The 25029-nt window shown below is 47.4% G+C and overlaps 1 protein-coding gene across 7 annotated transcripts in view; it reads right to left on the reverse strand.

Annotated features, from left to right (window-relative positions):
• PRRC2B (proline rich coiled-coil 2B) overlaps positions 1-25029 on the reverse strand; it is a 91459-nt gene that overhangs the window by 34558 nt on the left and 31872 nt on the right. For 4 of the 7 annotated variants that reach the window (XR_010786940.1, XR_010786939.1, XM_066580201.1 and 1 more), the window contains exons 2-15: positions 16197-16366; positions 13311-13488; positions 13080-13182; positions 11703-11775; positions 11433-11600; positions 8907-9151; positions 8621-8748; positions 8366-8517; positions 8198-8288; positions 7557-7770; positions 4890-5217; positions 4543-4706; positions 3112-3349; positions 2679-2880 (exon numbers count right to left, since the gene is read on the reverse strand). Coding sequence is in view for 5 of the 7 variants with exons in the window: in XM_066580201.1 (XP_066436298.1) it covers positions 2679-2880; positions 3112-3349; positions 4543-4706; positions 4890-5217; positions 7557-7770; positions 8198-8288; positions 8366-8517; positions 8621-8748; positions 8907-9151; positions 11433-11600; positions 11703-11775; positions 13080-13182; positions 13311-13488; positions 16197-16311 (2399 nt within the window). In the remaining 2 variants the exon portion in view is untranslated. The remainder of the gene's footprint in view (positions 1-2678; positions 2881-3111; positions 3350-4542; positions 4707-4889; positions 5218-7556; positions 7771-8197; positions 8289-8365; positions 8518-8620; positions 8749-8906; positions 9152-11432; positions 11601-11702; positions 11776-13079; positions 13183-13310; positions 13489-16196; positions 16367-25029) is intronic. The other 3 variants (XM_066580200.1, XM_066580199.1, XM_066580197.1) reach the window with 3 other exon arrangements.

Genomic DNA, 25029 nt, shown 5'->3' on the forward strand with positions numbered 1-25029 from the left:
CTCATGTACTTCCTCGAGGAAACATCGCTTTGGATCCTTCTGGAAAAACCAGGATGGGTGACCAAACAAATGCTACCGATCCACCGACTGGCAGTGAACGTGTGGCGGACAAGTAAATCATTAACTAGACAGGAGAACACTCCCCTGGAGACTCCCCTGTGGGACAATAGGGCGCTACCACACTTGATGAATCTGCCAGGCAAACAATTCTGGATAAACTCAGGAGTCACTACACTAGAACATGTATACAGCGACCAAACGCTGGCTTCCTTTGAACAAATGCAAGAACTGTACCAGATTCCAAGGGCGAGTTTCTTTAGATACCTGCAACTCCGACACGCACTGACCGCACAATTTCCAGGACCTAGACAAACATTCTCCCAGTATCCATTAATAGGCATACTGCGAACACAAGGACCTAAAGGCCTGATTTCAGTGCTGTACACCCATCTACTGCAAGCTAAAATTCCCGACACACCAATGTCAGTAATGCAGAGATGGAGAGAACTTATTCCCAGCCTCACTAGTGAGGATTGGGAAACGGCAATGTCCATATACACCACAGTATCACCGGCGGCAAACAACAAACTAACACAACTATATATCTTACATCAGTGTTATCTAACCCCGACTAGACTCTATAAAATGAATCGGATAACCACCAACTGCTGCCACCGGTGTGGAATACCTAATGCAAACTTTAATCATCTAATATGGAACTGTGTAGATATACAGGCATACTGGAGAGAGATCATAGAATTTCTAACACAAATACTGGGAATACCAGTGCCACACGATCCCGCAGTATGCCTGTTGGGGCTCTTAGACGAAGAACAATGGCAGTATCATGACAGGATATTTCTTACAAGGGTACTATTCTACGCCCGGAAAGCAATAGCCCTACGCTGGATGGATAGACGCCCTCCGACACTCACAAAGTGGCAGAACATTATTAACGCCGCTCTGCCATACGAAAAAATCGTATACAAAAACAGAAAATGCCCTGAAAAGTTTAATAAAGTGTGGGAAAGATGGTGTGGGACAACGGGTACGGTGCATACACGGGACCAATTCCATAATTTGATGAGAATAACAACGCCTAGAAACAATTGGTAAAACTAAAAAAGAAACACACCCTTCACCGGCACCACAAAGAAAACACAACATCAGGGAAAAATGTAACAAATAAATATGTCAATTGACTGTACTAAAATACTTGATATGCATGTAACGAGCTAATGATGTAATCAAAGTTTTTTTTATTATTCAGTTATTGTACAATACAATGTTTTCAATAAAACGAGTTTAAAAAAAAAAAAAAGGTATATGCATTGCTCCCCACATTTCTTTTGGAAATGGATAAAATACCATTATTAAAAAAAAAAAAAAAAAAAAAAAAAAAAAAAGCACATCGCTTTTAAAAAGTAATGTTGGAATTTCTATTGTTCATCTCCCAAAAAAAAGGTAGTAAAAGGCAAAACAAAAAAGTTACATGTACCCTAAAATAGTAGCAATAAAAACTACAATTCTTTCCGCAAACAACAAGCCCTCACAGAGGTCCATTGATTAAAAATGCGAAAGATCTTAGAATGCGGCAATGCAAATGCAATTGTTTTTCTTTAACCCCCTTAAGGACACGGCCTATTTTGGGATTAAGGACGCAACGATTTTCTTATACATCGATCACAGGCTATGGCAATACAGGACGCCAGTGTCTGGCATCCTGTTGCCATGGCAACCAGCCGGGCTCTCTGCGATTATATCGCGAGAGCCCGGTGACGTCACAGAGGGAGCGCACTCCCTCTGTGAACCCCTCCCATGCCGCGATCTACATAGATCGTGGCAGGGGAGGGGTTAACAGCGGGAGGCCGGCTATGACAGACAGCCGTCTCCCGCTGCGGGATAGAGCAAGATGACTTATGATCTCGCGCTATCCCCAGGACGTAATTTGACGCCCTGTTGCGGGAAGTACATCGCTGCCAGGACGTAAACTTACGCCCTGGAGTGGGAAGGGGTTTAAAGACGTGGTTTTTGTGCTAAAGCAGTAAAAAAAAATAAAAACCAAATAAAAACTTGGGATCGCAGTAATCGTGCTGATCCAGGGAAGAAAATGATGTTATTTTTGTCAAAAGGTGAACGCTGTAAGAACAAAACCCAAAAACAGTGGCAGAATCTCTATGCAACTCGCAACCCCCTCCCCACCCCCCAAAAAATAAAATAAATAAAGCCATAACAGCCATGTCAATAAGTTATGGCTCTTGCAATGCAACAGTTAACATCGCTTAATCCGTACAGCATAGAATAGACCGATCAAAAAAAAAAAAGTTGAAATGAAAATTTGTAGTAAACCCATAAAAGCAGAAATCGGATTTGGATTTTCAGTGAAATGTGTGTCTGATCTTTCTGATGCAAACTTCGTATCATGAATGAGGCCTAAAATCATTCAAATAATTAAATCACAATGAAAAACTATAAAAGTCGTGGGAACCCACGCAAGAGGGACTATCATCCCGCAAACACTCCCACTTTTGCACTGAGGTTTCATTGCTAATCACACTATGCGGGTTGACTGCGTTACGCGATTCGCACCCGGCCGACATGCCGACAGTTTCTTATATTTCACTTTTTAGAATAAAAAAACTTTAGTTTTCAGCTGCTGACATCCCCCATCTGGTTACCTGCTGTAACCTCCATCCGTTGTACCTTCCATCGGCTTCTGCGTTGGCAGGGAGTAGGCTTTGCTCTGGAGGTGCATGTAACTATCCTGGCTCCATGCAGACACTGCTTCAGCAGATGGAGGCCTGCGCTCTGAAAGCGGGCAATCGTCTGACTGGCAGCCTCCACCCACAGATTCTTGCTGGATCATGTGCTTCATCACACCTAGCGAGAAAACAAGCTTGTTTTATAAACAGTGACCGAACGAGCAGCAATGGCAACTGGCAGAGCATGCAGTCCTGACAACTATACATTGAATTCATTGGTGCAGTGCAAATCTGGTCGCCCTCATACACCGACGGGGTACACAAATTTGTGTGCCGAGTGGACAATCCAGTAAAAGTGTCTTGTACTGTTCCTGTGCGCACGGTAAAGATGCACCTGGATGATACAAACCTGGTGGATGTATGGAGGAAGGATAGAAGTCTACAGAAGCACGACCCTGAGTCATCCGGGGATCCATATAGGAAGGCATCATCATCCAGCGAGGATCAAACCCCAACATCTGGGGGTGGGGGGAGTAGAAGGGGCGCGGGTGGTTGGAGTGCGTAGATGCCACAAATGCTTGCTGTTGCTGTTGCTGTTGCTGCTGCTGCTGCTGTTGCTGCCACTGCTGCATCTTATACAACTGCTCCTACAGGAAACAAAACAGAGCACAGCATTACATCAGCAAGAACGGAAACCGACTCCGACCCACACAGGCCGTATCAAGTATTACTTCAGAATTGCATCCACAATTTTTCAGGCTTCACAGCTGAAATTGCTGCGTATTTCCAATATTAACTAGCAGAATAGGGAGCGCAGCTCTTGAGTATAATGCAGGATGGAACTCAGGATCAGTACAGGATAAGTAATGTATGTACACAGTGACTCCACCAGCAGAATAGTGAGTGCAGCTCTGGAGTATAATACAGGATGTAACGCAGGATCAGTACAGGATAAGTAATGTATGTACACAGTGACTCCACCAGCAGAATAGTAAGTGCAGCTCTGGGGTATAATACAGGATGTAACTCAGGATCAGTACAGGATAAGTAATATATGTACACAGTGACTCCACCAGCAGAATAGTGAGTGCAGCTCTGGAGTATAATACAGGATGTAACTCAGGAGCAGTACAGGATAAGTAATGTATGTATACAGTGACTCCACTAGCAGAATAGTGATGTCTCACTCACTACATATATATTCTATAAGTAATCTGCAACTAAAGACCAAATAAACACAGCCAAATGACTCCTAATAGACTAGATTTCATTATGATAATTCTGTGCTCCTCTCACCTACTGCTTGGCCGCTTGTCCATGTGCGTAGCGGTATCCCGTTGCGGGGTACTGCTACCGGGGAGCACTTCCGCACCACGATTTTCCACGATTAACTTATCTATAATGGTAGGTTCATTGCGGATAATCGCAGCATATCGCAATTTTTAGCGTGAGCGAAAAATCGTAAGCGATTTTCCGCTCATGGACATTCAGGCTGTGCTTTCCATAGTTATCCTATAGAAAGCATATACCGAGTCACCCGCGTGCGGATTATCGTCGGGGAAACGCAGTGGAAAAAAAAAACAATAAATAAAGAGCCCGTGGGCAGGAGACCTGAGTCACTGACACGATCCAAAACTACAACCGCACTAACATTCTCATGCGATAACTGGGGAACCAAGAGCAACTTTAGGATGTGCTGCCAAGCAGAAGTCATGGCGGTAAGGAGCTGAACTAGAGTGAGCTCATCTGTTCCTAGAAAATGCTGTTTAGGACCCATAACTTTAAAGGATATTACCCATTCTATTCAGGCGGTCCCAGCCCAGAGTATACAAACCATTACCTGCTGTTGCCTCTGGAACCTCGGTGGTATCAGCTTCTGATGCTTGCTGAAATCCTGCACTGGAGACACCGATTCTCGGCAGTCATCTTCACTGCTGCTCTCGGCTCTGGGAGCTGCTGGCGGCTCCTCCTCCAGATACTCAGAAGGAGACTCCTGGGAATAATCTAGAGGAGAACAAACTTAAGTTTCATTTTTTCAAATGCCCTGTATAAAAGCAGGTGAAAGGCTGCAGATTCTATTACATATCGTATACATTATATAGCATATGGAAGCGTTCAGCCATCTACCAACGACCACACTCCTGAAGGCTATACAACATCACAAGCCTTTGTACTATATAGCCGTACCTCTTCGGAAATTCTGTGCGTTCTCCTGAGTACTGCTTCGGTCAGAGACTGGAGACCTGGGGTCCTCATTTTCTTTGTTTTCCAGATGCTTAGGGGTCTCACTCCCAGATTTTGAAGCCTGCTTGGTCTTCTGATCCAGCTGTTTAAGTTTTGCAGCACAGGCAGCTAACCGTTCTTCACGGGTCCGGCGCTCTTCTTCCTCACGTCGCTTGCGAGCTCGCTCAACTGCTTCCGATATTTCAGATGTGACAAACTTCTGCCTTGGAGATGCTTTCTCTTCTTTTTCCTCAACTGAAGGTTGTCGCAACACTGCGGCTGGAGCTGGCTTCTGTATAACAGAACAACAGAGCTGTAAGTTATTAAAAAAACAATGGCAAACCACAAAGCGGAAGCACCGAGCGAAAGGGAAAGAAAAAAACAAATACTGTCCTATGAAATTCAGATTTCATTATATCGTTATTTAATATGCATGCATTGCTGCGCTATGTACAAGAATATAACTACTATAATACTGCCCCCTATGTACAAGAATATAACTACTATAATACTGCCCCCTATGTACAAGAATATAACTACTATAACACTGCCCCCTATGTACAAGAATATAACTACTATAATACTGCCCCCAATGTACAAGAATATAACTACTATAATACTGCTCCCCATGTACAAGAATATAACTACTATAATACTGCCCCCTATGTACAAGAATATAACTACTATAATACTGCCCCCTATGTACAAGAATATAACTACTATAATACTGCCCCCTATGTACAAGAATATAACTACTATAATACTGCCCCCTATGTACAAGAATATAACTACTATAATACTGCTCCCTATGTACAAGAATATAACTACTATAATACTGCCCCCTATGTACAAGAATATAACTACTATAATACTGTCTCCTATGTACAACAGTATAACTACTATAATACTGCCCCCAATGTACAAGAATATAACTGCTATAATACTGCCCCCTATGTACAAGAATATAACTACTATAATACTGCCCCCTATGTACAAGAATATAACTACTATAATACTGCCCCCTATGTACAAAAATATAACTACTATAATACTGCCTTCCATGTACAAGAATAGAACTACTATAATACTGCCCCCTATGTACAAGAATATAACTACTATAATACTGCTTCCCTATGTACAAGAATATAACTACTATAATACTGCCCCCTATGTACAAGAATATAACTACTATAATACTGCCCCCTATGTACAAGAATATAACTACTATAATACTGCTTCCCTATGTACAAGAATATAACTACTATAATACTGCCCCCTATGTACAAGAATATAACTACTATAATACTGCCCCCTATGTACAAGAATATAACTACTATAATACCGCCCCCTATGTACAAGAATATAGCTACTATAATACTGCCCCCTATGTACAAGAATATAACTACTATAATACTGTCTCTATGTACAAGAATATAACTACTATAATACTGCCCCCTATGTACAGGAATATAACTACTATAATACCGCCCCCCTATGTACAGGAATATAACTACTATAATACCGCCCCCCTATGTACAAGAATATAAATACTATAATACTGCTTCCCTATGTACAAGAATATAACTACTATAATACTGCCCCCTATGTACAAGAATATAGCTACTATAATACTGCCCCCTATGTACAAGAATATAACTACTATAATACTGTCTCTATGTACAAGAATATAACTACTATAATACTGCCCCCTATGTACAGGAATATAACTACTATAATACCGCCCCCCTATGTACAAGAATATAAATACTATAATACTGCCTCCCTATGTACAAGAATATAACTACTATAATACTGCTTCCTATGTACAGGAATATAACTACTATAATACCGCCCCCTATGTACAAGAATATAACTACTATAATACTGCCCCCTATGTACAAGAATATAACTACTATAATACTGCTCCCCATGTACAAGAATATAACTAATATAATACTGCCCCCTATGTACAAGAATATAACTACTATAATACTGCCCCTATGTACAAGAATATAACTACTATAATACTGCCCCCTATGTACAAGAATATAGCTACTATAATACTGCCCCCTATGTACAAGAATATAACTACTATAATACTGTCTCTATGTACAAGAATATAACTACTATAATACTGCCCCCTATGTACAGGAATATAACTACTATAATACCGCCCCCCTATGTACAAGAATATAAATACTATAATACTGCCTCCCTATGTACAAGAATATAACTACTATAATACTGCTTCCTATGTACAGGAATATAACTACTATAATACCGCCCCCTATGTACAAGAATATAACTACTATAATACTGCCCCCTATGTACAAGAATATAACTACTATAATACTGCTCCCCATGTACAAGAATATAACTAATATAATACTGCCCCCTATGTACAAGAATATAACTACTATAATACTGCCCCTATGTACAAGAATATAACTACTATAATACTGCTCACTATGTACAAGAATATAACTACTATAATACTGCCCCCTATGTACAAGAATATAACTACTATAATACTGCTCCCCATGTACAAGAATATAACTACTATAATACTGCTCCTATGTACAAGAATATAACTACTATAATACTGCTCCCTATGTTTTCTCTAATGCTTACCAGTTGCCCCCTCCCTCCTGGGTGTTCAGCTACTGCAGCCCAGCTGCTGGTTTTACGTGGCGCTGTCTGCACAGCCTCCTGCCCCCTCCTGGTTGGGCGTGGATGCGCCACTTGATCGATCCATATCTTTCCCTCCTCCACTGAGTGCTTCATTTCTCCGCTGTCAGTGGAGGTAAAGGAAACCTGGCGCTGCCTTCTGCCCTCCCAGCCGTTCCTGAAAAAGCAATACAGTTATCATATGACCTGGTACAGGATGTGTGAAGGGCGGGACTCCATATGCAAATAGGGCTTCCTTTTAGGTTGCTCTCACCAGGCGCTTTTTTCCACAATTATCGCAGCATTGTCAGCACTGTGGTAATCGCGGTATAACGCTCCCATTGTTTTCAATGGAGCCTCTCAGACAGGCATTCGATCACAGCGCTTTCCAGCATTGCAATTTTCAAACGGCGTCTGTTCAATTATTCGGTGTTTAGCGAACCTCATCATTGATGGGGGGAGTAGCAAAAGCCGGCGGCGGCCGCTTAAGTGAATCGCGACAAAGGGTCGCAATTGAAAACGCAGCGCTTTGCCGATCGCCTGAATGAGGGAGGCCTTAAAAAAATAAAGAAAGAATGCCGTCCAGACAGTCAACTCCGTTTTACCATTTAATTCTGTTGTCTTTCGGGGCTTCATCTTCCTCCTCATCTTCACTGAATTTCAGTTTCTCGGAATAGTCCACTTCATCGTGAAGACCTGAGATCAGGGAGGTCACACATTAACACCAAGAGCATATCCCAAAGCCGCAGTGCGATGTCACCTCTGATACGTACCAGCCCAGCCGTCCTCAGCGTCATTGTCCAGGTCATCCAGCTCTTTAAGGTCTTCTGCGTTTATAATGGTGGCTCGCGGGGCCCTCTCCGGTTGAGGACGCTGTGAACGGACAGGCCGTAAACCGCCACCATTTAGTCGGATCTCTTTTCTGCTACCAAAAGACAAGTTAAGGATTCGGTCAGCGACAGGATGCGGGCAATGTAAGGGATGTACGGCAGGATTGCTGCATACACAGCACAGACGTATTCACTCACCCATCCTGATTGTTCATCTGATATTGTCTAAAGGGTACGCGAGGTTCAAGGCGAGATTGGGAGGAAAGGACGGGGAAGGAAGCGCGATCCAATGTCCCAGTGGGTTCTGGAGGGTGCTGAGAGCACATCTGAAATCACAAGAGGGGGAGATTTCACAATACATCTTCGTATGTATGTATGTATGTATGTATGTATGTATGTATGTATGTATGTATGTATGTATACACATATACAGGGACTCCATCAGCAGCCCATAAAGTATACAGCAAGAATACTTTATACTCACAAAAGCTGGTAGCATATCATGGTAAGTAGGTGGATGGTAGGTGTTTCCCATGAACTGTGAAGCCCCTTTTCTGGTGGGCTGAGCCGGGCGCAGCGAAAGCTCCTTAGGGTCACTACTAGCTTGCGTTGTGGAGGGGGCGCCATCTGCAGGAGCTGTGGATTTGCTGCCCGGCTCAGTAGGAGAGACGGTTGGAGATATGCCACCAGTGATGCTTCTCCCACCGCCCTCCCTCCAACTGGTGACATCTGCAATGGGAGCATAAGAGGAAACAAGCGTTAAACATCAAGTCTGCTGCCCGGGCCTGGGAAACAGAACTGTGCGGTTACCATAAATCAATGTAGCAAAAAACGGACATGTGCTCCAAGGCTGCATGCAGGACAGCAGGTCCATCAAGACATCCAAGCACAAGTTCTGCATTTTCCTACTTTGTGCATCAATTTATCACAGTTAAAATTGCCTCTGCTTGCTGTCAGTGAATGAAAACACTGTCCACATCAAAAGGTTATACACGTCACAGCTGAGTATTTGTTACAAGTGTATCTAATCTAGACATACAACCTGGACTGCAGACTGTTACAATGTACCATATAGGTTTTAGAAAGTTTTCTAAAAGTGATGAAGACTCCTTACGGAGTGGAAACGCGTCCTGTGTAGACGTCCGACTGCTTTTATGTAGCACATCGTTAATAAAGGCTTGTGGACAATATCCCCGTACGGTCAGCATTATCTTCATGGTGTTACAATGTACCAGTGGACTTAAAATGTATCAGCCTAGAGGTCCAGACAACATACAATTGTAACAAACCTGCAACTGTGAGAAGACACAGACACAGGGAATTGTTAAAGAGGCTGTCCGAGACCCTAGACTGTCCCAAAGAGAAGTCATCAATAGATGGACGTTGGGGGTCCACTGCTCGGGAACCCTGCTGACCAGCCGATTCCCTGCGTTGTCCATAATACAGTGCATCGGATTGGTATTGCAGGTACAGGATCCGCTGAATTCAATGGGAGCTGTGCCTGCAATACCAAACCGTGTCTCCACAATGAGGTCAGCGCTGTCTGCTTCCACCGCTGACTACAGCGACACTGAAAATCAGCTAAACGGTTGGGATCCCTAGCAGTGAACCCCAACGATCATCTATTGATGACCTATCCTAAGGTCAGGTCATCAATATAAAAAAGCCTAAGGTCCTGGACAACCCTATTAAACCTACTAACACATGAATAGATCCGATGAGACCTGATAGATTGGCCAAGTAGGTAAAAGCATTTCGGTTCTTGTGATCTAAAACATTGGGAGGGTTGGGGAGAAAACCTCAAAAATCTCAATACGGACAAACGCTTTAAGGAAAATAGTTGCCCGGATCTGACCAACTCTTTAAAGTGGTTTTCCCAATGTTCAAGCTGGGATTATCTTGTTTGACTCTGTAGGAAGTATATGGAGACTTTATTGCCCGTTTTGACACTCGAGGTTTTCTATAATTTTGCATTTTGTTATAAAAGCATAAATAAAACCTTAACCCCTTAGAGACCGCTGATACATCTTTTGACGGCCTGTGTCGGCGGTCTATGTATGAAGAGAGATTGCGTGGCGATCTTTCTCTCTGCATACATTGCAGGTGCTGGCTGTTTCTTACAGCCGACACCCGGCGGCAACAGCTACCATCAGCTGAGCGGCTGCTCGTAGCCGTTAACCGTTTAAATGTCGCTGTCACCCCCCCCCCACACACTCCACTCCCTCCTGCAACACACCGCTCACCCCCACCGTACTCGCTAAGTGGCAGTCGAGCATAAACACAGCCATTCCATTCACATGGGGCATTCGCGTGTGCCTTGGGATTATATAGGGTGCTCCCTATCCTGTGGGTAGTACATAAATGTCTTTAGTAGAAAAATCCAATTAGAGGAGTTATACAAAGATTGACTTTTATCAACTATCCATAGGATAGGGAATCAAAGTCTGATCAATGGGGGTCTCACCTACATCGATTCCAAGAACAGGGGTCATGCGTCTTCCTCTTGTCACTGTGGGTTTACTGCATCCATTCACAACGAAGTGGAGAGTGACGGTCTCACATGCGCAGCTGCATTCGTTGCAGCAGAAACCGCTAAGTACAAACATCTGGCTATCTCCAGCAGTCCCACTAGATTAATGGAGCAGCAGCATGCAGATGCAACCGCTGTCTCCATTCACTCTTCCCCCCCCACATAGGGGGAGAGCTGCACAGAGGAGCGGTGGCTGTACCGGCTACTGCAGTGAAGGGGCCTCCATTCTAGCGCTTTTACAGGTACTGATACTACTTCCACATCAGAACGAACCTTCCTTCTCTAACAATCTTATTACACATAAGATATGTAAAGTTACTGAATATTGCTGCTTAACCCCTTGCTGTCGGATATAAATATAGGCACAATAAGGGTACAGACGCATTACATACAGTTATTGATCCTCCTAAATACATAGAAGCAGATTTGGAGTAAAGCGGGGGAAGGGAGGACGGACAATAAAACGTTCAGAGCGGTTACCGGGAAGCAGGGCGAGGGGCTTACTCTGGGGGCGGAGGCTTGGTCCGGGCCCATACGACGGATCTAAGCCGCTCTTTTCTTTGCCAGCCTTGTCTTGCTCGCCAGCTGCTTTCAGCGTTGGAAATTCCTCGGGAGAGAAGGACAACAGTCGGCTTGAGCCCCTTGAACCTGCAGAGCAGACAGGACAGAGAACCGAGGCATGTAATTCACCTGCCATACGGAGGGCTGAACAGTGCGGCAAGGATTTAGGATATGAGCAGCACCACTCACCACCTTCGTGTCCTGCTGGCTTTCCGTTCAGCTGAGCCCATGACTTTGGCCCACCGGGCACTAAATTTATATTCTGCAAGAGGAAAAAAAAATATATCATTAGATCCCTGCTAGGGTCACCCGTAGATCAGGACAATACCTTATACAACTCCCTAAGTAGATTGACATTGCATTATCTCCTCCCGACACCATATGTACATGCATGGCGGCTGCCAGGTGTCAGTGTATGTAGCGGGTCCAGCAGCTGAGACCACTCAGTACATAGGTATCAGCTATCTGACCACAACAGCCAGGATGGAAGAGATCTCAGAGCCAGAATGTTTAACCACTTAGATGCCTCTGTCAGTACTGATAGTGATAGTGCATTGAAATGGCCTAACAGGGGTAGGAGGCTCTGCGAACAGCCCATCACTGCTTTTCCTGCATCGCCGCTAGGTGATGACACAGAATCCACAACCTTTCTGCAACATTAATTAACATTTAAACGGACGGACACGCGAATCATAGAATGGCACAAAGTGGGGACGGTGGGTCAGGTTAGCATAAAAGCAAGAGAAGGAACCCAGACCAGCGCAGTCAACTGCCCATTGGATGGCTTAGTTCTAATATGCATAATGCGCACAGACTGCAGATTGGGGGGATATTAGGTTTCTTGATTAGTGTCCTTTCCTTAGAGGTCCTGCGTCACCTGCACAGCAGTGTAATGGTTTGTATTATTTCAAGGCTCCATGAGAAGTTGCAAACAGGAGACCATTAACACAGGACTTTTCTCCCTCCTGCTGGGGCTGACCTGGCATCTCAGGGTTTATTCTGCAGAGCAAGAATGATAATAAAAGCCTCTGTTGCCAAGACCGAGGAGGGGACGGTGCCTGACACTCGAGGGAGCAGCTTCTGGGTGTTCAAAGCGATTACGGTTTTCTTTAGAGGCCACCAAATGCAAAACACAAGATAAGAATAAAGATCCCACCAAGGAGACGGGCTAAATTGGTGGAGGGGAATTGTGAGCGAGCTAATGAACATCCTTGTCACCCGTCACCAAAGCAAAGCATCCCCAGGAGCAAAATCATCAGCACTGCGTCTCTATAATGCAAGATAAACCAAAGCAGAAGCTCAGCCAGAACAAACCTGCTAATTAAAGGGGGAAGTAGGGGCTAGATCGTAATAGAGGTGGAGCTGCTGTGACAACCCCTGATGTGTTGGTAATGAAAGGGTTCATAGGATGTCGTTGCATTTGTGCTCCACTTTCATATTCGAAAATTCATAGGGCTTTGCCCCATTTCTTCCCCCAGAGCTGCCGCTCCTTGAACGGTTCATCGTGAATAGGGAAAAACTGCAATGCATTGGGCACGACCCGACTAAAAGCCGCCGAGCACCTACCTCCGGACTGTTCACTGTGGTCGGTTTCTGTAAATTGGAGACAGACTTCGGCAAACCCTGCTGCGGCAGCGACTCCGGCTGCTGAGGAGCTGTCACACTGGAACTGCAGGAGACGAGACACGAAATCAGGAGTCAATATAATAATGGTAGATATGACAACGGACAACTCTATACACAATTCAGAGAAATGACACTGCTCCGCCACCAGGGGGCGCTCTGCAACGGGCTCACCTCTTTTGGTCTGGATGCTCTTGTTTGTTTGCCCATCCTGTACCGTCTTTGGGCACTATAATAATATTGGGATCGTTTCCTTTGTTCTCAGATTTCAAGCTTGGCAAGTTTGCAGGAGGTGGCATACGCCGAGCAGCGGCAACTTTCCCAAGACTTTGTAAGCCATGTCTAGGTATAACTGGAGGGAGAGAAATAAAATAGGGTGACCCCTTCCACACATACAGCGTAAAGAATGCCCACCAAGTCTAAATCATTGCACACATTCTGCACCCACGGGGTTTAAAAATAATCCTCAAAAGATCTCATGCTTTATTTCCCTTGCAGACGCCCATGTATCCCTATGAGCGGGGTGGATTTGCGGATCTGCAGTGCGTGTGACCCGCAAATCAGGTCCATCTTTGGGGTGGGGGTGGGGGTATGGCAGCATGCTTTATTTACCTGCAGATCCCGCACGGACGTCTTCCATTGAAGTCAGTGGAAGCCATCCGACTTGCGGCCCATCCGCAATTGAATTGCGGACAGGCCGTAGATTCCGTAGGAGTTTAAAAAGTAAAGAACTCCACTGCGCATGTGCAGCGGCGCGGCAGCCAGCGCTTCCACACACATCCACAGTGAAGAAAAGATAAGACCCGGACGGGTAAGTAGAAGTTCCGCAGAGTCCTTGGCCAGAGTCGGATTCCTCTGCGGGCTCCCGCATGCACAATCCAATCCGCCCGTGAAAATGAGGCCTTAGCGGGATAATCCCATCCACATGATATGACATGACGTCTGACAGATGCTGGTACCACCTCTAGGCCCAGGACCCATCTCTACTTCTGGCTCTCACTACCCCCAGCCTGGCTGCATGCAGTGGCCGGTCCGGAGAAACAGCCAAGCGGGCCTCAATATGCAGTTGCCATAACTCGGAAAGTAGTTAATAGGAGCAATGAAAACAGCGTAGCACAGAGAGATGAACGGTTCAGTAACTCGGGGCGTAGTAACAGCATGGCTCACTGCGCTACAATGTTTTAGTGACTTTCTTTGACACCTATGGAAGTTATGAAAACAGCGTAACAAAGCCGAATTGGCTGCTTCTGTAAGTCCTGACCACCCATGCAACTGCATTCAGCCAGACCTAAAAATGAGGACCAGACCGAGAGGTGGGACCCACATCTATCAGACTTCAATGTGAAGGAGAATACCTCTTTAACCCCTTAATGACACAGCCTATTTTGGGCTTAAGGACGCAACAGTTTTTGGCGGATTCTCTTCTCCATTTATCAAAAGCCATAACTTTTTCCGTCGACGCGGCCGTGTGAGGGCTTGTTTTTTGCGTGGCGAGCTGTTGTTTTTAATGGCATCATTTTTGGGTACATTAACTATATTGTAAAACTTTAATTTATTTTTTTTATTATAGCAGGAAGAGAAAAAGCATCAATTCTGCCATAGATTTTTTTTTTTACAGCGTTAATCATGCAGCATAAATGAGACAATCCATTTTTTCTGCGGGTCGGTACGGTTACAATGATACCAAAATTCTTACTTTTTTTTTAGATTTTTCCACTTTTCTGCAATAAAAACCCTTGTTTTGGAAATCTTTTTTTTTTCTAAATCGCTGCATTCAAAGTCCTGTAACTTTTTTATTTTTTGATGTACGGAGCTCTATAATGGCTTATTTTTTGGGAGCTGTATGTTTTATTGGTACCATTTTGTGTTACATACGGCTTTTTTGATCACTTTTATTGCATTTTAGTGAGTCAAAATGCTAAAAATTAGCATTTTGCCTCATTTTTTTTTTTTTAAACGCTTTTTTCCGTGCAGTCAAAAGCAAGTGCAGCTTATTGTACGCGTCGTTACGGACGCGACAATACCAAATATGTGGGGTTTTATTTTTTTTTTTACCTTTTTTTATGCTAATCTGAGAAAAAGCATTAAAAAATGTTTTTTACTTTTTTTTACATTTTTTAATTTGCTTTTTTTTTACAACATTTATGTCCCTCTGAGGGACTTTGACCACAGCCCTGATGATCGCTGTGATAAGGCATGGCAGAGCTACTGACCCCCCCGCCCCGGTGTTGCAGCAGGACGCCGGTTGTGACTGACAGCCGGCTCCCGCTGCGGGATAGCGCGGGATCATATGTGATCTCGCGCTATCCCAAGGACGTACGTTTACGCCCTGTTGCGTGAACCGCTCCCCACCTATCTACAGGTTGTGCATGGTACAGCAGCTCAGCCCTATTGACTTTAATGTAGATGCGCTTCAATACCAGACACAACCTGTGGACTGTAGGGGTGCCATTTTTGGAAGAAAGCAGCCATGTTTTTCAAATCCCCTTTAAAAGGCTTTTACTACCGGTAACATTTAGTCCCCCATCCACAGGATATGAATAAACATCCGATCGCTGGAGGTCCAACACTACTGGGACCCCCAGCGATATCAAAAACGGTGTCCCCGAATTCCTCATGTGAATAGTTCGGTGGTGTGCATGCAAGGCCACAGCTCCATTCACTTCTATGGGATGGAGGGAGAATGCAGAGGCACTGATCTCAGTCTGTCCCACAGAAGTCAATGGATACCACCGCTCAATTCACAGGGGCATTTGGGGGTGCGATTCTCTAGATAACTGGGCCTCCCAGCGATCAGACATTCATTCCCTATTCTGTGGATAGGAGGAGGAGGTCTTTATGCATCTAATACAGACAAGGGTCTCGGTCATCACAGATTCCCATTATGCTTGGCGTTCAGCTCAGAATATTCGCTGTTAGGCCAGAACGCTTGTCTGTATTACGGATTCATAAATACAGCCAGAATACACTCGCGTGTCACCAACTTTACCGGAAGTTTCCAAAACTCTGGGTCACATGGTCGCTCACATGGTCGCACGCAGTATGCCCCTGTCCCCTCACCTGTGGTTCTGACGGCTTCTATTGACTTCCCTTTATACTTGTCAAACAGGTTGAGACTTGAGTACTTGCTTTTCCCATCCTTTCCCTTGGATATCTGCCCCAAACGATCGGACATTGCGATGAAATGTCATCTAGTAGGGAAATTTTTCTCGGCGCCTCTCCCGATCTGCCTGTGGAACAAAAAAAGCAGAAACCGTTAATAAGAACCCAGAATATTCACGCGAGCATTCGCTTTGGACAATATTTCTGCTGTCATAATTCTGCATGCGTCATAGGAAACAGTCAGCAAGTATGTGATGGGCATCCTCTAAGAGTTTACAGAATCTGAGCTCATATAAAGCAGGACAGGGAGGACCATGGGCTTAGCTATAGGGGGCGCTGAGGTCACAATTGCGATCCGGCCCCAAAGCCACCCTCATCACTTCTATCGCTGCAAGACTCCCCTGCGTTCTCCGTCCGCCGAGCAATTACCGCACAGTAACATCTGTTTAAAACACAGCAGCACCGCACACACTCACACGCTGCTAGTCGCTCCTCGCCTACGCTGGCTGCAGCGCTGCACATTCATACAAGATGTAACTCAGGATCAGTACAGGATAAGTAATGTATGTACACAGTGACTCCACCAGCAGAATAGTGAGTGCAGCTCTGGAGTATAATACAGGATGTAACTCAGGATCAGTACAGGATAAGTAATGTATGTATACAGTGACTCCACCAGCAGAATAGTGAGTGCAGCTCTGGAGTAAGGTGTGGTTTGTTGGAGCTCCTCAGAGAACCAGGGTGTGGTTGCAGTCCCAGCTGGAAGCCTGTTTTGGAGCCCAGGATCAGAGCACGTAGCTGGGCTTCTTGTTCTATGGAGTCCCGCAATTCCCCCCCACCCGGCTTCGGTCGGAGGGGGGGGGAGTGCTGAGAAGGCAGCGACAACACCATCAGCGGCGCTGGCGGCATACGTGGTTTCAGCAGCAACAACCAGGAAAGCCGGAGCAGCTAGTAAAGCTGCGAAGAGAGAGGTTCCGGGTCGCAGGCGCAGTGACATGGCCCAGCAGGTTGGTGCAGCCGCATCTGACAGCGCCGGAAGCGAGATGATGACCCGCAGTCAGACTCGCAGCCAAACGCTCAGCAAAGAAGGTAAGCCACAGTGGAGTGATCGTCGGAAAGGGGAGTCTGTGGTAGAGCTGGCCTCCCGTCTGGCCACCAGCATGGCGGATTATGAGCGAGCGGGGAGAGAAATCCTCCTGCAGAAGGAGAAGCTGCGGTCGGCCAGGTCACTGAAGGACCAGACCGCCGCTAAAGGAAAAAGAGATGCAATCAGCAAGTCCATACAGGACTGTAAAGACTGCATACAAAGGTGCAAGGAAGAGAGGGACAGGATTCTTGAGCAAAGTGGTCCCTTTAGGGAAAAATTAATAAACAGTGATAGGTTCTCCAAGATGGCGTCAGGACACAGCGGTCACAAGGAGGCTGATCACTCCAGCAATGGAGACAGCAGTGGTGACTGTTCTGAGGAGGACACCTACCAGGACAGTCTGAGGGAGCAGCCTGTCTGCTCAGGAGAGCAGACCCAGAGTGGCACTACAACCACCAGCAGCCTCCGGCCGGAGCAGGTTGCGCTGCCTCTAACCTCCGGGGATTCTGATCCAGAAGAAGACAAAAGCGATGGGGGCGCTTTAATAATGCAGCAGATAAGGCTGTTGGAACCCCCCCCCAATATGAGCAGCCTTAAGTTTGGTGATGATTTACCAGAGGAGGAAGTGAAAATCAAGGCGAAAAAAGGAAAAAAAAAGAATTTGGTGCAGGAGAAATTTGTGTATGTGACGGGGGGCGCTGGTTTGGCTGCAAAGTCGGATCAGGGCACCCCCACCCTGAGAACCCCGGTTTCTGACTCTGCAGTGGGTTTTGAACATGGGAACAGGGATAAAGGAGTTAAACTGGCCAGGTCCCCTGTCCCTGTTTCAGTTAGTGCAGTGACAGAAACAGCCAGCAGGGCGGCCAGCACAGGACAAGGCAAGGTGGCAAAAGAGTTTGGCAGTGGCGGAACTGCCAGCGCCAGTAAGGCCAGTGATGCGGAGGGTGCTGCGGGATCGGGGGTCCCCCGTGCGACAGGTCGGTCTACAGGGGTCCCTCAGTCTAGGTCCCAGCCTAGGTCCCAGGCACCCAGTGATGTGGAGGCTGCTGGCAAATGTAAAGGAAAAAGCAAAAATAAAAATGTTAATACTGCCGGAATGCAGAGTGCTGACCATGGGGGGGTCATTACGGTGGTTGCAGCTGCGCAAGATGGGGCAGCAGTGCCACCCCCCAGGTCTACCAAGGCCCAAAATAAAAAAGCTGCTTCTAACCCCAAGTCCGGTCCAGAGGGTCTTGGAATGAAAGGTCTTGGTATGAAAGGTGTGGATGTGTCTGGTGCAGCCCGCGAGTCTGATGCTCCGACGCACTCGGAGGCACGGGCTGCAGCTACTGTTCTCAGCACAGGGGAACCTACTGTAAATATAGGCACAGGTTCTGGGGATAGTCAGGGCACATCACAGGTTCCAGTCGCCCCTCCGGCGGCGACAACAGCTGGTAGGAGTTATGCCAGTGTCGCCGCTGGAGGGGAAGGGTCCTCCTTGTCTCCAGGCTCTAGAGAGGGCGTATTGCAACAGCGCCTCCTGGGGGCTCTACGGAAGGGGGAGAGTTCAATCACAGTTGGAGGAAGAGAGGTGAACCTATCTCTTTGGACAGAGAGACACGGCTTAGGAGCCTTCCGAGAGCAAAGGGGGGAGACCGTATGGTCCCTACCAACACCCGGGCAGGACGCAGGTCGTAGGAATGTGGTCCGTCTTCGTTGGAGGGGCAATGATACATGCCCCCCGAGGGCGAGGGTAGTGGAGCTTCTACTGAAGATGGGCTTTAGGGCGGTTGACATCTTTGCCCTAATCCATCCCTTCGGCACGTCTGAGTTTGACATCAGCTTCGTTCGCCCAGAGGGTCTAGAACTCTTCTGGGGGAATTACGAGCTGATGAAAAGCGAGCCCAGCTGGCGAGACTTTGCCGTCCAGGTGGTGTCTCGCCAGAACGAAGTCAAGAAGGTGACCGTTTTGACTCGTAACGAGTCACTTTCTTGCTTTGACATCATGACATGGCTCAGTAGGTACGGAGAGGTGACAGACATGCCCAGAAAGAACAGGGATGAGCACGGCATATGGTCCGGGGCCTGGACGTTTATGGTCAAGCTGAAGCGTTCAGGTAACTCAGTGGCACACATTCCATCTGCAGCCTTCCTCGGCAGGGATCGTATCCTGGCCTTTTACCAGGGGCAGCCGAAGCTCTGCCACAGGTGCGGCGACCCCTCACACTTGAGCGCCGCTTGTAAGACCTTGAAGTGCGCTCTGTGTGGGGGTCTGGGTCATCTAGCCGCCTCCTGTGCGGAGATTAGGTGTAACCTGTGTGGTGATCTCGGTCACCCATTCAGTCGCTGTCCACGCTCCTTTGCCAATGCAGTGTCAGCCCCTACGGATGGGGGCCATGGTGCGGCCTCCGGGGGTGAGGGGACTAGCAGAGGTGGAGGAGCTCAGGAGCCAGGGAAGAACCGGCAAAAGACGCCTGCTGAGCAGAGGCGTCAGGACAAACGCAGACGGAGCAGGGAGCTGACAGGAGCGCCCACAGCAGGTGGGTCAATGGTGGCCCCTGTTCCTGAAGCAAATTTTGCGGCTGAGGCCTTGAGGGACAGTGAAGTGGATGAAGAGGACAGGAGGATCCAGAGGGAGGACGGAAAGACCAACTCTTCAGATTCCTCCCACTATGAGAGTGTGGATGAGGAAGGAAAGAGGTGGTTAGAGAAACGGCGTAAGCTAGGTGCCACTAGGAGAAAGCGAAGGGGGGATTCAAGATCTTCTCCCACCCCTGGCAAAGTACTGGAAGGAGAAGCCAGCTCGCCTCCAGTTGGACTCTCCAACAGGTACCGGGCCCTTCAAGACATCTCTTCCTCCTCTGAGGGGGAAGCGAAGGGCAAGGTGCCTGGGGCAAAGAAAGGGTCAACAGGGGGCGCTGAGTCTCCTACTCGTGGAGGCATAGTTCCTTCCGGGGAGGGGGCTACTCTGGAGCCTGGAAACAAGGACGATGGGGTCGGGGGATCCCCTGCTATGGACACATCTGTGTCCAAAAAAAGAAGCAAGGGGCTTTCCTCTGACCCCGAAGAAGCGGGTGTGAGGAAGAAAGCCATCTAATTTAATCACTCATGATGGCGGCACCCACTCCGCTGACTCTGGCATCAATTAACGTTGCCAGCATTAAGTCAGATACGGCTAGATTTGCGGCCTTTGATTTTCTCGGCCGCGTTGAAGCCGACATTTTATTTTTGCAGGAGACCAGGCTGTCTGATTTGGCAGCCATACATAAGGCAAAAAGGGAGTGGAGGTCAGGCCCTTCCTACTGGTCTCTTGCGGCCGAGCCGTATAGTGGAGTGGCGGTCCTTTTTACCGCAGCGGTCGAATGCCGACGAGTAATTGAATTAGAAATGGGAAGGTGCCTGATCTTAGATGTCCTCATGAAGGGACAAGAATTGAGACTTGTAAACATCTACGGTCCCCAGTCAAAAAAGGACAGGAAGAGTCTCTTTATGAGGATCAAGCCCTACCTTTTTACCAGCCGCCAAGTTGTCTTTGGAGGTGACTTTAATGCAGTCACAAGAGCCCGCGATAGGGGAGGCTCTGGAGACAGGCGGTTGACTTTTGACAGCGTCGCACTTAATAGCATAGCTAGCGAGGCTCGCCTGGTGGATGTCCACATCCGGCACACCCCAGGCCACGAGGGATTCACCTTTTATAGGGGTCAGAGCAGGTCTAGAATAGACAGGTTTTATTTGAAGGAGGAAGCCATCTCTTCACCAGTGTCCGTTGTTGAGGTGGAATTCTCCGATCACTGTCTAATATTGTTTTCTCTGAATGTTGCAGAGACCCCCCGGATGGGTAGAGGTTTGTGGAGACTGAATTCATCACTCCTGGAGGAAGCAGAGATAAGACAGTCCTTTGAGGATTTTCTGCAGAGCCAGGTACCATTACTGGATCTCTGTAGCAGTAAGTCAGAGTGGTGGGAGATGTTCAAGAGGAGGGCGGCGAGGTTCTTCCGTGAGCTCTCCAACCTCAGATGCCTGGACAGGTACCGCCTGTACAACGGCCTGAGGAGGAAACTCGAACATCTCGTTTCGACTGGAGGTAGCCGCGAGGAGATCTCCAGAGTGAAATCTTTACTCAAGACGTGCCAGTATGACAGACACGCATCCTTGGTTTTTGAGAGGGATTTCGGGAAGTACCGCTCGCCCGACCCTTACAGAAACTGTAGGATGTCAGTGAATAGTAAAGTGGTCACTGGACTGATTGACAGTACGGGGTCCCTGAATCGATCCAGATCAGGGATTCTGGAGGTCGTCAGATCCTACTACTCGCAACTCTTGGGAAAGAGGGATCTAGATTCGGAAGTGATGTCGGCTTTCCTGGCTGAAGCTGTCCCTGGGCCAGGGGTAGACACCTCTCTTGGCGTTTTGACAGAAGAGATCAGAGAAGAGGAAGTTAGACTGGCGATTGATGGGCTCCGGCCCAAAAAGTCGCCAGGTCCGGATGGATTAACATCCGAGTATTATAAGACCTTCAAGGACCTCTTGAGTCCCCTCTTGACGGAGGTATTAAATGAGTGTCTTTCCTCGGGCACTCTGCCAAAGTCAATGAGGACGTCGGCCTTGATCATTCTGTCAAAAGGTAAAGACTCGAGCCGTATTGAGAACTGGCGTCCCATAGCGCTTCTCAATACAGACAGGAAGGTTCTGGCCAAAGTGCTGTTTAATCGGCTGGTCAAGTTTGCACCCCGGCTCCTCTCGGGGGCGCAGCATTGCTCTGTTCCAGGCCGTAGCACCTTTAGCGCTGTTCTCGGTGTCCGGGAGGCAGTGGAGCAGGGTAGGGCTGGTCACTGGGAGGGGTACCTGCTGTCCTTGGATCAGGCCAAAGCGTTTGATCGGGTTAATCACGAGTACCTCTGGTCCGTCCTTCTGAGATACGGCCTGCCAGTGGGGTTTGTTGATTGGCTGCGAACATTGTATGCAGGGGCTGAGACTTTCCCGCTGGTGAACGGTTGGCCCGGCCGCCCTTTTGAGGTGGGGTCCGGCGTCCGTCAGGGCTGTCCTCTAAGCCCCCTGTTGTATGCGTTTGCGATAGATCCCTTCCTTAGGAGGGTTGATTGTGGACCTATAGCAGGGGTCGGGATGGACCGGGCGGTGCCGGAGGCTACCCTGAGGGCAGTGGCATACGCCGATGATGTCACGCTCTTCGTGTCCTCGAGAGAGGAGGCGGAGTTTGTGGTGTCGGAGGTGGACCGCTACTCGGAAGCTTCCGGGTCTATGGTCAACTGGGATAAGTGTGAAAGTCTCTGGTTAGGAAGGGGGGATCCTGTGTTTGATCTCCCGGACACTCTTCCGGTGCCCCAAACTTCAGCAAAAGTACTTGGCATCAAATTCGGCCAGGGGGATTACCCCATGCAAAATTGGGTGGACAGGCTGGATGGTGCAACTCACAAGGTAAATCAGTGGAAGGGTTGGTCTTTGACCCTTCGGGAAAGAATTAGCCTGATCAAAACATACCTGCTCCCGTTATTCATCTACCTGGGCAGCGTATGCATTTTGCCAGAGCCTCTCTGGACCCGGGTCTACAACCTGTTCTTCCTAATGTTGTGGGGGAACAGGTTGAACCTGATCAGGAGAGATGTTACATACCGCACGAGGAGACTAGGGGGGTTGTCTATGGTCAACCCCGTGGTGTTTCTTGTAAACACTTTTTTTAAGATCAACATAGGCAACCTCTGGCAAGAGAGGGCTCCTCCGTGGGTCTACTCCTGCAGGGGATGGTTTCGGCCCTTCTTCCAGGAATGGGAGACAGGAGGGCGAGTGAAGGACCTTCGCACGCAGCACGGACATCTCCCGGCTTACGCTACCTTGGTTCTGAAGGTGATACGCCGGTGGGGTCTGGGGATGTGGGAGATCAGGACTCTGACGAGGAGGCTCCTCGACGAAAGAGTCCTGTTGACCCATTTCCAGAAGCCCCTGGCGCTCAAGGACTGCCCAAGTCGGGACCTGGAGGGAGGGTTACGTTTACTGAATTCAACCCGGGTCCCCTTGAAGTTTTGGGACTTGGCTTGGCGCTGCTTTCACGGGAGACTGTATGTAAGGGGTAACTTGAAGAGCAGGCCTCTGATTGACAGGGGTTGCCCCCGTCAGGAGTGCAGCGACGTGCTGGAAAGCATGGAGCATTTCCTGCTTCAGTGCCCCTTTAATACAGAGGTATACCAACGGGTAGGGGTCTCCATAGGCTGGCCTCAGCTGGCACACCTCTCCTATGCGGAGTGGGCTTATGGAGCGTTCAGAGGCCTTGGTGGCAGGGACCGCTGCACTTTATTTCTAGTTAGCCTAGTGGTCAGGTTCCACATCTGGAGTGCACGGTGTTTAATCTCGACGGAACTGAAAGTCCTCCCCGTGGATACGGTATGTAGGAACATCCTGGGTGACCTGGTGAAGGTGCGTTCTTTGGAGTATGAGAGGCTGGGCACATCTAAAGCTTCTCTCCTATGGAGAGGGCTTGTATTTCGTTAGGGACAGTTTGTTTTTCTTAATTTTCTAGGGGCAGAGTAGGGAGAGAATAGGGACAGGATAGGGAGAGAATAGGGACAGGATAGGGAGAGAGGAGGGATAGAGCAGGGACAGGTTTCCATGAAGGGTCAGACTGAGGGTTAGACTAAGGACAGTCTAGGGCAAATTAGGGAAAGAATAGGGAGAAAATGCAAGGGATAGTACATTGTGATGTCTGTGCCCGGCTTATCACCTCCAATCCCGGTGGCGGGCTGTGAGTGCACCATAAAGCTTTTTGTTTTGATTTGGGCAAAATGGAGTGAAGTAGGGCTGCAGGTGAGCCGACCTTAGGCTTTCGGGTTATGTTAATATATATCGTGTATGTCATGTATATTGGTTATTGTATGTTTTATATGTATATATTCACGTTCTGGGTGGTAGTTAGGGTGGGTGGGGGGTTGGGGGGGAGTGGTTTCACGCCTTGAGCCGTAGCCTGGCACGTCCCGAACATTGAACTCTGGGCACGGACTGGTGGAGCGGGCATGGCCCCCAGGCTGCGGCAGGCAGAGTGTTGTACAGTTTATATATATTAAAAAAAACAAAAAACCCCTGGTGTGGCTTGGCACGTCCTGAACTTTAGAACTCTGGGCACGGACTGATGGAGCAGGCATGGCCCCCGAGCTGCACTGGGGACCCAAAAAAAAAAAAAAAAATTTTTGAAAAACAATTTCTTTAGTTATTTTTGTATGCCGGTTGGCTTGGTCTTTATTTTCATATTTAGTTAATTATTGGTATATATATATATATATATATATGTTATGTTTACGTTATTGCCTAATTTTGTTTATGATGGGGTTTCAGTGCGGTACGGCTGGACCTGGAGTTTTAGTTTTAGTTTTCTCTTCTGGATAGCTGGATGCTCTTCTTTTAGGTATATTGTGTTTTGCTTTGAGTGTGTGTGCGAGTGTGCGGCAGGGGGGAGGGGAGTCCAGACATGGGGTTTCTTTTGTTTGTGGACCATGGACTCTGGGTGAAGGGCCTTATCTCTGTATACGGTTGTATTATTATTATTTACTATTGTTACAGTTTGCTTTTATTGTTATGTTTCATACTTTTATAATAAAAGATCTACAGGATGTAACTCAGGATCAGTACAGGATAAGTAATGTATGTACACAGTGACTCCAGCAGCAGAATAGTGAGTGCAGCTCTGGAGTATAATACAGGATGTAACTCAGGATCAGT

The sequence above is a fragment of the Eleutherodactylus coqui genome, chromosome 10, assembly GCF_035609145.1.
Source record: "Eleutherodactylus coqui strain aEleCoq1 chromosome 10, aEleCoq1.hap1, whole genome shotgun sequence".
Classification (NCBI taxonomy): Eukaryota; Metazoa; Chordata; class Amphibia; order Anura; family Eleutherodactylidae; genus Eleutherodactylus; species Eleutherodactylus coqui.